At 45.9% G+C, this 13810-nt stretch overlaps 1 protein-coding gene across 7 annotated transcripts in view; it reads left to right on the top strand.

Moving 5' to 3' along the window:
• Window positions 1-13810, top strand: part of LOC123520344 (protein sprint-like) — a 392138-nt gene that overhangs the window by 355709 nt on the left and 22619 nt on the right. For 3 of the 7 annotated variants that reach the window (XM_045282575.1, XM_045282573.1, XM_045282572.1), the window contains one exon: window positions 7203-7657. The exons of 1 other annotated variant lie outside the window; for it this stretch is intronic. In XM_045282575.1, the coding sequence (XP_045138510.1) occupies window positions 7208-7657 (450 nt within the window). In that variant the 5' untranslated portion in view covers window positions 7203-7207. Of the gene's footprint in view, window positions 1-2340; window positions 2589-5692; window positions 6629-7202; window positions 8041-13810 lie in introns of those variants that run through there. 3 more of the 7 variants (XM_045282569.1, XM_045282571.1, XM_045282570.1) reach the window with 3 other exon arrangements.

Consider the following 13810-nt stretch of genomic DNA (forward strand, 5'->3'; position numbering starts at 1 on the left):
TCCAATATATTCCTCGACTGCTATTGATAGATTCTCCGCAGATCAAGGGACTTAAGGGGAAAGACTAAATACAATGGGCGTGAGTGTGATACGTTTCTTGAGTAGTGGCTGTGACTGCGCTGCTCTGGGTACCTCATCTGTGGCGCTCTCATTCGTCGCGTTCTTGATTCATGTCTAGAACGTGTATGCGAGGAGTAATAGCAGAGAGGGACCCCGAGTGTGTACCCAGTCTTATATATCAAGTAGCCAAACTTTGCACATAGAGAGGGCCATCCATAACGCCACGTGCTGCACATAATTCACTCCCTCGGATGTTTAATCTTCTGGTGGCGGCGTGTTTGTCGTCGCTGAGTGCTCTGTTCTGGCAGTAGTAGTGGTGGTGGTCGGAGGGCTAGGTAACGGGTGCGTCTCTCTCTCTCTCTCTCTCTCTCTCTCTCTCTCTCTCTCTCTCTCTCTCTCTCTCTCTCTCTCTCTCTCTCTCTCTTTGTTGACTTCCCTCCCATTCCGCCTCGTTGCGCGGGTTCACGTCAAGTATTGTTGCTGTTTTTAGCCACGTGTTGTCCTGCTGTCTTTTTTTTTTTTTTTTTTTTTTTCGTAGGTTATACAGGGGAGCTCTTTTCTGTTTTATTTTCTCTATTAGTTCTCTCTCTCTCTCTCTCTCTCTCTCTCTCTCTCTCTCTCTCTCTCTCTCTCTCTCTCTCTCTCTCTCTCTCTCTCTCTCGCTGCATACACAGATGTAGAGAGAGAGAGAGAGAGAGAGAGAGAGAGAGAGAGAGAGAGAGAGAGAGCGTGCGTAATGAAAGTCAACCTCTCAGAAACGATAATTGTTCTGCCCTAGATAGCCAGCCACATTTGTTCTGTCACTTAAAGGCGGCTGCCCTGTCTTCTTTCTTATCATCCCTCGCTCTCTCCCCTCCCCCTTTACTACTGCACTTCCAATCGTCCTCACACCCCTCCCTTCAATACTCCCTTCCCTCAACTCTCCTGCTATACTACCCCTCTTCTCCCCATCATTCTCTCCCTCTATACCCCTCTTACCCCTTCACCCCTTATCTTATCTGTCATTTTCTTTCTTACTTTATTTTTGCACGTTTCCTTGCGGGCTGCTGACTGTGAAACTGACTAGCTGGGAAGGTCAAGGTTCGGCTGACTGACTGGTGGCCCTGACCTTGTGTAATTCACCTCGGTCGCTTGCTGGTCACCCAGCCAGTCTTCCCCATTACGGAGCGAACTCAGAGCTCATAGACCGATCTTCGGGTAGGAATAAGACCACAACACACACTCCACACACCGGGAAAGCAAGGCCACAACCCCTCGAGTTACATCCCGTACCTATTTACTGCTAGGTGAACAGGGACCACACATTAAGAGGCTTGCCCATTTGCCTCGCCGCTTACCGGGACTCGAACCCAGGCCTCTCGATTGTGAGTCGAGCGTGCTAACCACTACACTACGCGGTGTGTGTGTGTGTGTGTGTGTGTGTGTGTGTGTGTGTGTGTGTGTGTGTGTGTGTGTGTGTGTGGGCGCCATATTCTGAAACACTTCTGTACAACACTCATTGCAATTACATTCAAAAGGGTCTAGTTGAAACTACACCGGTTTTTCATTAAATTTTACTGTTCCCAGTGACAGATTAAGATGTCCTGAAATTACTTTGTTTTTGCAGATTGCGGTTCTTAAGATTTTCATCTTCAATACGTTTCATGAGTATAAATTAAATGCTTTTTGTACCTTTTTTAAAATTTTAACTTTTTTCCGAGTAAAGGCATTTCATGCAAGAGTAACATGCCGTAGGTAGTTTACTCTTCTTGCACATCGTGAGACTTGCTGCTTATCCCATGAACACGGTTACATTCATTCTTTCATTCTTTCGTATACATACAAATATTACCGATTTGTTGTTGTTTCTGTTGTTATTATTATTATTACTATTTAGGTTATCGTACCGGTGCTAATAAGTATGAATCATAACATTATTTTTTTTTTCACTTTTTTTTCTTCACATCCCTCTTTTTTGCGTCCAAGCCGCGGTTTACGACAATGTTTCCCTTACTTTTTTCTTTGTCTCGTAAACGCAGGCAAAGTTGTGATCTGTGTGATCCGTCGCGCTCTTTTCCCGTTATTTTTCTTTTCTCGTTCCTTGGAAAACCTTACTCACCTCACCGGCTTGGCTTTATGTTTTATTTTCCTTATCAGTGAGAGTAAAGTAAGTCGCGACCGCATTAGGGAGCGAGGCATTACGTCAGCGTGTCTTCGGGGGATCGTGGTAATCCTACCGGTACCTGATTCCTCTCCCCGCCACCTCCAGCCCCTTCCGAGCCTTCCCCCAATACTTATGAGGCAGTGAGGGGACGTGGATATCAGTGGAAGATGTCTTAATCGCCTTATCTGGAGCCGCCGCCTTATCAGTTGTGGGTGGAGACGGTGGCTCTGCAGGCGCTTCCACTCAGTCAGTAGTGCCTTGCCCCATTGTGTTGCCGGGTCACTCAGCAGCTACTCCCCGCCTCGCTGACTCGTGTGACGCCTCAGCCGCCGCCGTCATTCGTGAAGTGGAAAAGTGGAAAAGTTGAAAAGTGTCCATGCGAAATGTGATGACGGACATTATTTCTTTTTTACTTATATAGTAGTTTGTCTAGCTGTGTGTGTGTGTGTGTGTGTGTGTGTGTGTGTGTGTGTGTGTGTGTGTGTGTGTTTCCGTCTGTGTGTCCGTGCGCGCGTGCATGCGTCATATTCGCAAGTGACTCGCAGCGGCATTCATGAAGGTGGAAAGTTTGTGCATATTTTGTGTGTTTGATTTATTTTACTTTTATAAGTGGCGAAGCAGCGAATGATGGATGATTGATATGCCATGAAACTTTCTCTGCCGCTTATTTGTTTTTTGTTTACTTATGTATTCATTCATGCATTCATTTATGAATTTATCTTTATTTTTTTTTACGTCAAAGATAGTGTGTGTGTGTGTGTGTGTGTGTGAGAGAGAGAGAGAGAGAGAGAGAGAGAGAGAGAGAGAGAGAGAGAGAGAGAGAGAGAGAGCGTGTGTAAGTGTGTGTGTGTCATCTGTGGACATTTCCGCCACAATAACCTTCGTCGTGGACATTTCTTGGAATTAAATGTCACAAGTCATGCATTGTGCATCATTTCGTCGGGCAGCTGTGAGTGAGTGCTGGAGGAAGAGGAGGAGTAGATACGATAAAACGTTCAGGAGACAGAAGAGGAGGAGCGGGAGGAAGTATAGTTTCAACATTATAGGGAGTCATACGGAAGAGCGTGGGAGATAAATATCTACTCATCATCGTGACAAACAGGAAATTCAAGTGTCCATTTTTATTTGTTAATAATGTTGTGACGTTCAGTAACTGATAATTGCTTGAACACTTAGCTAATGTTATTATATTATAACCCAAAGGCAGTTTGACTTTTAGCTAAAGATGATTATAACTCCTGCTAAGTCTGAAAAGTGCATGACACGTGTGACCTAATGATACAATGACATTATGACAGTTTGTACTCAATAACTGTACCATAAACCTTGAGGTGAATCAGAGGTGCAGACACGAAAAAAAAAGTAAATAATGATAATAATTAAACATTCGATTACTCTGCTTTTTCCTGCCATGGTTGTCTTTTGAAATTAAATTCTACACATGCATCAAACAGTCTGATCAAGTTTTCTCAAGTGAAGCGGTGCAAAGGTTAATATGAAGTCGAAAACACTTCCTTAAACAGCAAACACGGCAGAGGTATACAAGCAAATACCTCTCGTCTTAACATTAACTTGAATCACGAGCAAATTTTCACACACACACACACACACACACACACACACACACACACACACACACACACACACACACACACACACACACGTAAACGATCACATTCTTATACACAGCGGAAATTCCATTCACACAATTTACGTAACGGAGACAGACTTGTACTCGTATCGTCCATGACCACCACCACCACCACCACCACCAAGCAAGAGCAACAACAACGTGTGTGTGTGTGTGTGTGTGTGTGTGTTAAGATTAAGTTCATTAGTGGTGTGGTTCTTCCAGTGCTCCGCCTGTGCTAATAATGTTGCCTCAAGGACGGTTGTGTGTGGTGTGGGTTGAGCCGCCGCCGCTGCCTACCTGCTCACCTGCCTTACTGCCTGCTGGTGGTGGTGTGGTGGTGGTGGTGGTGGTGGTGGTGGTTGAGCTTTAATCCTTGGAAGTAAATAATGATGATAGTGATGGTTGTGGTTGTAAGGATTGTTATGATGATGATGATGATGGTAATGATAATTATATTCGTAATTATAGTAATAATGGTAATAATAAATGATAATAATAATAATAAAAACAATAATGTAAAGATAATAATAATAATAATTATTATAATAATTGTTATAATAACAATAATAACAAAATGATAATAATAACAATAACAACAATAACAAAATGATAATAATAACAATAACAACAATGACAATAATGATAATAATAATAATGATAATATAACAATAATAATAATAATAATAATAATATAAGTAATAATAATAATAATAATAATAATAATAATATAATGATAATATAAGTAATAATAATAATAATAATAATAATGATGATACTAGTAATAATAATGATAATAATGATACTAGTAATAATAATAATAATAATAATAATAATAATAATAATCACTGTAACATTAACAATAATGGCCTCAGTAACAATAGCTTTAAAGAAATGCAGTTTGATGTGAAAGACATCTTTAAATTAAAAACAAGATTTAGTTGAGCAATGAAATTAAATGTACCCATTGCTCGCGCGCGCGCGCGCGCACACACACACACACACACACACACACACACACACACACACACACACACACACACACACACACACAGAGGTGGGCGGCACGTGACCCATTCAGACGAAAGGTAGACACAGAGTAAAATGTGGCCACTTATCGCCCGCCTGTGTAGCTGTGCGCCGGCTATAAACACTCCCATGAAGAGCTTGATAAACCAATCAGTGAAAGGGTGTGCCGCCCAGATAGTGCAGATAGGCGCTGCCCTCACGGCGGAGCGGCGGCGACTTCCGAGGCCACCGTCGCCTGAAATTACCGTGAGAGAGAGAGAGAGAGAGAGAGAATAGTAATGGTGCCAGGATACAGGAAAAGGAGGATATACTATAGAAATCCATCTCGGCCTTCAGCTCCTCCCCCTTCCCCACCTCCCATCTTTAATAACAAGGCCACGCTATTGCAACAGATCTCTCGTGTCACTGCGGACTTCATTCACACAGATTACACAGACGCGACGAGTTTGAATGCATGAATGTGGATAACCTACAGTGGATGTTCCGTGTATGTATTCTGGGTGTAAAATCTCAAGCGGTAATTAATCCACTTTGTTTTGCTGTTGGAGGTGGTGGTGATGGTGGTGGTAGTAACGGAGGTGTTGCGTAGAAACCTCCCTTGTCTCAATGAATGGCTAAAGACGGTGTTAGGGACGCAGGATCCCCTCAATCCATTCCCTGATAAGTACCAGATCCCCTCATGGCCCTGATTCTACTTATCATCCACACAATCCGTCCATTTTTCCTCAGTATAAAGTTATTGAATTTTCTTCTCTCTTGCCTGTCAGCCGCACCTCCTCCATCTCCTCCATCACATCCACTTGTTACATTCTTGTCAGATTCGTGCTTGTGGGGAGTCGTGGTAGTGTTCGTGTTCGTATAGTGTCGTACTCGTGTTACTACTGTCGTGACACTTGCTTAGTAATTTACGTTACAGGTGTATCCACATGTGTTTTTTTGTGGGGATAGGGAGAAGGGGAAAACTGATTTTAATTTATGATTTCGTGTAATGCTGACTTACATATATTGCTTTTTTCCAATCCAAGTGTTATGAAAAATACAGAATAAGTACATTGTTAGTAAGCAAGCAAAAGATAAAAAGACATAACTAGAGGGGCACGTGTGGTATACAGTTTACTAAAGAAAAAAAAAAAAAAAAAAACATTGAAGTGTGCACCCGCAAGCCTCGTCACGATGTAGCTGGTGGTTCGTTCAGACCAGTGACAGAGCACTAGTGTCAGTGTTAACGCGGCGTGAACCACAGCCATCACCGCCAGCGCCTTCTGCACGTGTATACACTGGCGAGGTGGTGAGGCCAAAGCAGCGGCCTGAGACTCCTGGAGGCGTGTAGTGAGCAGCAGGAAGGGAAACAGGAGTCACAAGAGGAGGTTGCGGTGGTGGCGCTACACAGATCAGTGCTTAACCTTATCAAGCGTGTTGATAGTGATATGCGTTGTCGCCTGTTCGTGCCCCTTTCTGCACGTGCTCGAGCAACTTCTCACGTGCGCGAATCCTGCTCCCTTGACTGCGTCACACGTGCTCCTCGGTGGCTGACTTGCAGCTTCTTCCAATTCCTCGGTAAAGAAACGCACTCGACCGCGGGCGCACCATGGGTCTGCACGAGGTGGTGGTGATCACGCCGGCATCCAGCACCACGCTCTCCAAAGCGCTTAACCGCATCCTTCCTCGCCGCTTCAGAAGATGTGACGGCTGCCATCGGAGGGAGAAGGACTGTACTTGTCGCTTCCAGTTCTTCAGGTGCGACTTTCATGTTACGGACCGCCATCGTAAGCGCTACAGATAGATAAACACACACACACACACACACACACACACACACACACACACACACACACACACACACACACACTCACTCACTCACTCACACTGATAGTAATGGGTGTAATTGCGCCATAGAAAAAAAAATGAATGCATTCTACATGGAACTGAGCGGAGAATGAAGGCTTTTCCATCTGTATTTGTGTGTGTGTGTGTGTGTGTGTTTCACTGTTTGATCTGCTGCAGTCTCTGACGAGACAGCCAGACGTTATCCTACGGAACGAGCTCAGAGCTTATTATTTCCGATCTTCGGATAGGCCTGAGACCAGGCACACACCACACACCGGGACAACAAGGTCACAACTCCTCGATTTACATCCCGTACCTACTCACTGCTAGGTGAACAGGGGCTACACGTGAAAGGAGACACACCCAAATATCTCCACCCGGCCGGGGAATCGATCTCCGGTCCTCTGGCTTGTGAAGCCAGCGCTCTAACCACTGAGCTACCGTGTGTGTGTGCGCGCGCGCGTTGACAAGAGTGTGGAAGTGCTCACCAGTGTTGTCTTTGTGTCTTTTCAGAGGAAATGGTGTCGCTGAGCAGTATCTGGCAGGTGTGGGAGAGTCAGTCCTCACAGTCACTCGAGCAGGCCTTACGGGCGGCGGCCTCCTTCACCAGCACCACCACAACACAGGAGCGCCACCGCCACCTCACTGTCACCACCACCACTATCAACAGCAGAGCCAGCGAGAACACTCCACTCCAGGCCTCTCCTCCACACTCCCCTGCCCCTCCTCCCACCCCGTCATTCTCTCCCACATTATTCCTGCCCACACACAGCTCGCCACCACCACAGAGCCCTCCCCCTCCACCCGAGGCTTGGACCATCCTCCCTGGGTCCCCAACCGTGTCAACGCCTCCCCCCAGCACCCCAACCCCCACCAGCAGCGTGGGACAGGCGGTGGAGTACGACGCCCCAGTGGTGATTTCTCCCCCTTGGCCAGCAGCCTCCACCACCAGCACCACCACAGCCAGGGTAGGCTGCCGCTAACCACCACCACCACCTCAGACATGCCTGTTAACGGGTTGGGAAGCTTGGTCACCAGTGGAAATTGTGGAGGCGGCGGTGGGCCTCTTTCAATCCCTCCTCCTACTCTTCTTCCCCCTCCACCTCCAACCACCACCACTGTAACCACCACTACTATCTTTGACTCCAACACCAACAACATCCTCAATAATAACCACCATAACAACAACAACCAGCTTAATAACCTCCATCCTTTCGACACCACCTCCTCCACCACCTCCTCGTCCATCTCCAATACCAACACGTCCTCCATCTCGGCCTCCTCCCGCTGCCCTCCACTTCACGATCTGCACGACTACGCCGGTGGCGGGTCTGAGGGTGACAACTATCAGGTAGTGGCTTCTTACTAACCAGATTCCCTCTCGTCTTTCCACTTCCCACCTTTCATATCCTCATTCTCCTTTTTTTTTTTTTTTTCTCTTCCTCAGGTTACATTTTCAGCTTGTAGCTCTTGGAACTCCTTTACAATCTATTTATGGATGCAAGTTATAGTCTAAGGTGCTTTGCATTTTACCTCTGCCGCTTGTCTTGTCTTGGAGGCGCCAGCATGTCAGTAGCACGCCGGGTGTTTTTTCCTTTTCTCATTTCTTACCCCTCTTCAATTCTCATCTCATCCTCTCCCATGTGATGTGGTATGCCTGTGCCTCGGTAGCTGCATGTTCCTCCGTCTGACAACCATCGGCTCATCTCATTATCTCGTCACCTCGCGCAGCCTCTTAAGTCTTGTTAAGCCAGGTCGGACGGGCAGTTTTACACCTGGAAATTAATTAACCTGCGGGAAAAAATGTAGGTTAGGAACACCTTCTCAGTAAACTTAATCTCAAGTGAAATTAATTTTATCTGCAGGCTCCCCTTTCCCCGACGCTTCCTCCTTTCCTTTTACACGTCCTCGAATTTGCCTGGCGGTACTCAGAGCTTGTTCATTTTGTGTTAAAAATTAGCACGGTATTACGAAGGGTCTCAAGAACTTTTTTTAGTCAGCGTAAATAATAAAGTGGAGGGGAGAAAGTTGACGTGCGGCTGTCCCTGTAAGGCACGTGTGTGGAGCTGCCAGCAGGTGTGTCGGACTGCCAGACGAGTGTTCATTGTAACATCTGGCCTACCTCACGGGAACCTCACCATTGTTGTTGTACTGTGTGTGTGTGTGTGTGTGTGTGTGTGTGTGTGTGTGTGTGTGTTTTGCCATTTGCCTTCCACCCTCACTTCCTGTGGATTGTGTGGGCGGGGCGTCATGCTGCGTGGCGAAGGCAAGGTGGGGAACCATGTCTGCGGGCGTGAGAGGGATTCGAGCTGGTGTCGTCTTACCGGCTGGAGGGTCGGAACCGCTTTGCTTATCCCTTGTCGCAGTGTATCTCAGAACTCCGTCCCTTCTGCCTAGCGGGATCCTTATAAAGCAGTGTGCCCGTGTGCAAGGATTTAAGCGAGTGACGTGGCAGGTGCACAAAGGCTGCGAGGAGCTGTAGTGCTCAGTGTGCGCAGCGTGGAGTCTACCTGAGCAGCAGGATCTTGATGAAGACACGACTCCGGTAATCAGGTAAGATATGACAGCTTCAAGTGCTCTCGCGGCGGCCGCCTTGAGTGATGTGCCTATTAACCCTGTGCCGTTTCTCAGCACCTCCCGTCGCCCCCATCGTGTCCTGGGAGACATTTAATGTCGTAGAGGAACGCTTCTGTACAGCGCCGAGACGGTTATGTGTGTTCCTGGGAGTTATGTTGGATAGCGGCAGATTATTCATTGGCTCTAGAGAATTTCCACCGCCTATAAAGACATTTTGGCAATACGAGTGATTTATGTTTTTATCTGTCACGTTCAGGATGAAGATTACAACTGTGATGAAAAAGAAAGCTTCGTGAATTATCTTTGTAACACGGAATGAGAAGTTGAAGTGCTTTTATTTTTGTGCAAAGGCCGCCGCGCTCAGAACAGTAGAGGCAAGGAAAAAAATAAAGAAAATAATAAAAATGAAATATTTATAAAGCGCCAGATAATAATCGAGACGTTGGATATGCCATTATACGTCACTTTTTATGTCTTAGTTGTTGTGAACAAGAAACGAAGAAAAATTAGACAGTTTCGAATCGAAGATTGAGAAAGTGTAGCAAATTCCTGTGGTGTCGCTGGTGAGGAACGGAGCGGAGCAAGGGTGTGGCCTTGGCGGGACTGGCCTGTGGATACACAAACTCGTATGTATCACCTGGAGACCTTGGATGGCGGGAAAGCAGCACTCCTTCCTCGCTGTCAGGCGTGACGAGGCGGGAAATGGAGGGGCGTGCTTGGCCAGACGAAACAACTGCTGCTTCAGGATCTGATGCTCTTGTCAGGACGGCCAGCGTGGCCAAAACCTTTCCCACATATAGCACGTATGGGTCACGCCAGACACCATAGATTAGTTAGAGCCGTGCCTCCAGATTAACACACACACAAACACACACACACACACACACACACACACTGCACTTGGGGAGGCGGTGTCGTAGTGGATAAGGTGATGAGCGTGGGAATCGGCCAAACGTCCACGCGTAGGTTCGAATCCCAACACATACCGCTTTGAAGCTATGCCATTTGTCGAGTGGTTTAAAGTTACCTATATGTCACCATGATACCTAGGTTCTAGGTGGTTACACTCAAGATGAGCTTGGGCGGTGATATGGGCCCTAATATGGGTACCACTATAAATAAAATTGCCTGCGCCATTAAAGGCCCTATCACACTGGCCTATGATACGCGGAACCAGGAACATCCGCTCTAGATAGCTGGAACTTGCCCGGGATTAGCGGAACCAAGTTGGGATGGCTTCATATCCATCCCGGTTCTCCGTATGCTATCCCAATGGAAAAGTAAACATGATATATGTAATAAAAACCTTTCATTTGAACTAAAAAGAATGTGACAAGATTTTTCATATTGGAATATTAAATAATATTTAATAAATTTAGAAAGATAAAGTATATATATATATATATATATATATATATATATATATATATATATATATATATATATATATATATATATATATATATATATATGTCGATAGGTTGGGCTCATGGCAACCATCTCTGACTCTAAAGTTGCCATCGCGCACGTCTCAGCTTTTCTCTAGTTTTTTTTTTTACTTACTTTTCTTTAACAAGAGGAAGTGCAAATGCAGTTAGTTCCTGGACAAAACACAGGCTGAGGTATAAGCGGCATGGTTTTGTTCTGGTTTATTTTGATTAGGCTTTGTCTTGGTTAGTGGGCCGTTTGCCTAGCATAACAAGAACACGGGCAGCTTGTGTGTGATAGTGTTCCTGGTCTCGTACCAAGAACCATGGCCCACGTTCCGCGTATCATAGGCCAGTGTGATAGCCCCTTAATGGGCGGAAGCTGAAAAGCGCTTCCCATACACTCGTGTGCCTACAGGCGTTATAGGCCTTACCGCAAAAAAAAAAAAAAGAAAAAAAAACAGATTCTAGGTGGTTGCACCACAGATGCGCTTGGGTGGTGATATGGGCCTTAATATATAAATAAAATTGCCACTATAAATAAAATTGCCTACGCCACTAATGGGCGGAAGCTTAACAGCGCTTCCCACATACACTCTTAAAGTATGCCTACAGGCGCTATAGGCAATAACACAAAAAAAAAAAAAAACAAAGGGAAAACTTACTGGATCGTCAGAACCAGTACTTTTTTCTTTCAGTAGAGTACGCAACTTTATATTTTATTGCTGTGCGTTTTATAATTAAGCGCTCCCACTCCTGTCTCCCTTCGTGGTTTGCACTCGCTCTCACCACAGCCGCGGACACGCGTGGCGGACCGCCACGTTCATGCTGCGTTCCTTAGCTCAAGGTCATTTGTGTGGTTTGTAAACGTATAATAAGGTCATTATATCAGAATAGCCTTTCTGTGGTTTATATAGACAATTTCGGCCTTGCGTTAAAACAGAGGCGATCATGCAGCGGATGGTTCATGGTCGCTAGTGACAGCGTGAGATTCAAGGAAAAACTGTTGCCTTGTGGCCAGACAGGGGTAAGGGCGTGGTGGGATAGACATGTGTGTGCCCTCAGCCACTCACCTTGTGGTCATCCATTGATCCTGAAGGGAAGGAGGAAAGGGAGCATCGTCAACAACAGATGGCTGGTGTTTGCGCCCCGTGACCCGCCCCCTACTGTCTGCCACCATATTAAGACGCTGACTCACACTTTTCTTCCCTGTCCCGCTAGCCGCGCGCCTTCTGCCGCTCTATTGCCTTGCTGTTCGCCTCTGAGGTATCGTGTTGACATCGCAGGAACAGGAAATTTTCATTGTATTAATTTCAATTTGTGTGAGGCAGATTGGAAGGCGCGTGACGACAAGAAAGAGGCGCCACGTCGAGGTACATTTGTTATGGGCGGCGAGTGTTGGCAGTGCGAGGAGGGCGGCTGTCAGGGCGCTGCTCTCCGTTGCATGATAAAGTTTAATTGTTACTCTTGTCTCGCATTCTCAAGATGTGGAGGAAATTGCACTCGTTGGGTACACTCAGCTTCATCCTCATTTAATGTCTTATGAAAAATAATGGATAGCTGGGAGACGGAAAGTCAAGTTAAACAAGGAAATTTTTCCTTCCTTCCTGCACTTTAATTACATAGTGCGCCTGACGGACACCCGTCTGCTAACTTTGGGGATGACGCAAGATTCAGGGAAACACGTGTACTTGTATAACGTACTTAAATTTACTTATATAATAATTCATGGAAAGTTTGGAGTATATGCTTATAACTCTATCCTGGCCCTCATCACCCGCCGCAGGGTTCACGGGGAGCTGTTCCCGCATGCCCCCCCGCCAGGCTCATTCTCACCTCATCAAGTAGAATAAGAACATTTTCCAAGAAAACTCATTATTTAAACCTTATTACCGAAGTTCTAAATTTGGTATTTGTTAGCTGATGGATCCTTGAAGCGAATGTTCGGTATTCATGTGTGATATAACGTGTAAGCCGAGGATACGATAAATAACAGACTGACGGATAATCAACACATGACTATTCTACGAGACCAATCCCTCACTCACCCCGTTCAGGAACATTACAAATTTTAAACGATATATAAATGTGTTCTAGTTTATCGAGGCTGAAGTAAATTTTAAGTAAATACGTCAGCAGTAAGAGAACGTTCCCGTGTGGAGCAGCAAGTTGTTGACCCCGAGTCTTTATCTGCAACATTTACGATCTAACCCCTTCCCTCCCTCCCTCATTCCCTCCCTCTCTCCCTCCCTCCTATGCGCATTCTTCGCCCAAGCACACATAATTACCAATTACTCCATCTCGGATATCCAGTAATGGATTCGTTTATTGTAATTTTATTTATTTTTAATGAAGTGAAAAAGTGAGTGTGAACATTTGCAAGCTTTTATTTAAGGCATTCAGTTTTCATGGACAGCTGTCGAAGAACATGAAATCAGCGGGGTGCGATCATCAAGGGCAAATAATGTGGCGGCATTTTGGGGTTGGTTACTCGTGGGATAACTTTCTCAGCGGAGCAAGAAGAGGCAGGGAGGATCTGGTATCGACACCCACAGTCACCCTGCGCTGGCGAGCTTTTCCCTCCCTTTATTTAACACGTTCGACATCTTCCCCCCGCCAAGCTCTCCCGTGTAGTACCATCTGCGCCACACCGAGTTGAAAATCCAAGAAATCTGTGAACTGCTTGAGCTGAACGATTACGGATTCGTCGTGGGTCATGCTACTTCGTAGTTTAAATCCAGGATGAGCCGAAGGAGCGAGGCTTGGAGGGAAGCGAACGGAGGTGATGTGAAGACTTAACTTTTTTCACCTAAGTCGCATCCAGATAGTGCGTCCCAGCCAATCATGTCGATGAATCGTAAGTCCCCGGCTGTCTCCTTTTACGGCACACGTCATTTATACCCGCCAGAGCAACAGTGTTGGCCCATATCTGGTCCCTGTATCCTGGCGTGCGCCACACTGGCTTGCGAGCAACACCCACACCGGATAAGTGACCTGCTTGTGGTGATTTATGTTGACACTTAATTCAGTGATACTTTTTGTTACCAATATGTAGTGTGTGGACATCTTAACACAATCAAGTGCTTTTCTGTCTCAGCGGAGCTATTACCATTAATA

The sequence above is a fragment of the Portunus trituberculatus genome, chromosome 46 (genome assembly GCF_017591435.1).
Source record: "Portunus trituberculatus isolate SZX2019 chromosome 46, ASM1759143v1, whole genome shotgun sequence".
Classification (NCBI taxonomy): domain Eukaryota; kingdom Metazoa; phylum Arthropoda; class Malacostraca; order Decapoda; family Portunidae; genus Portunus; species Portunus trituberculatus.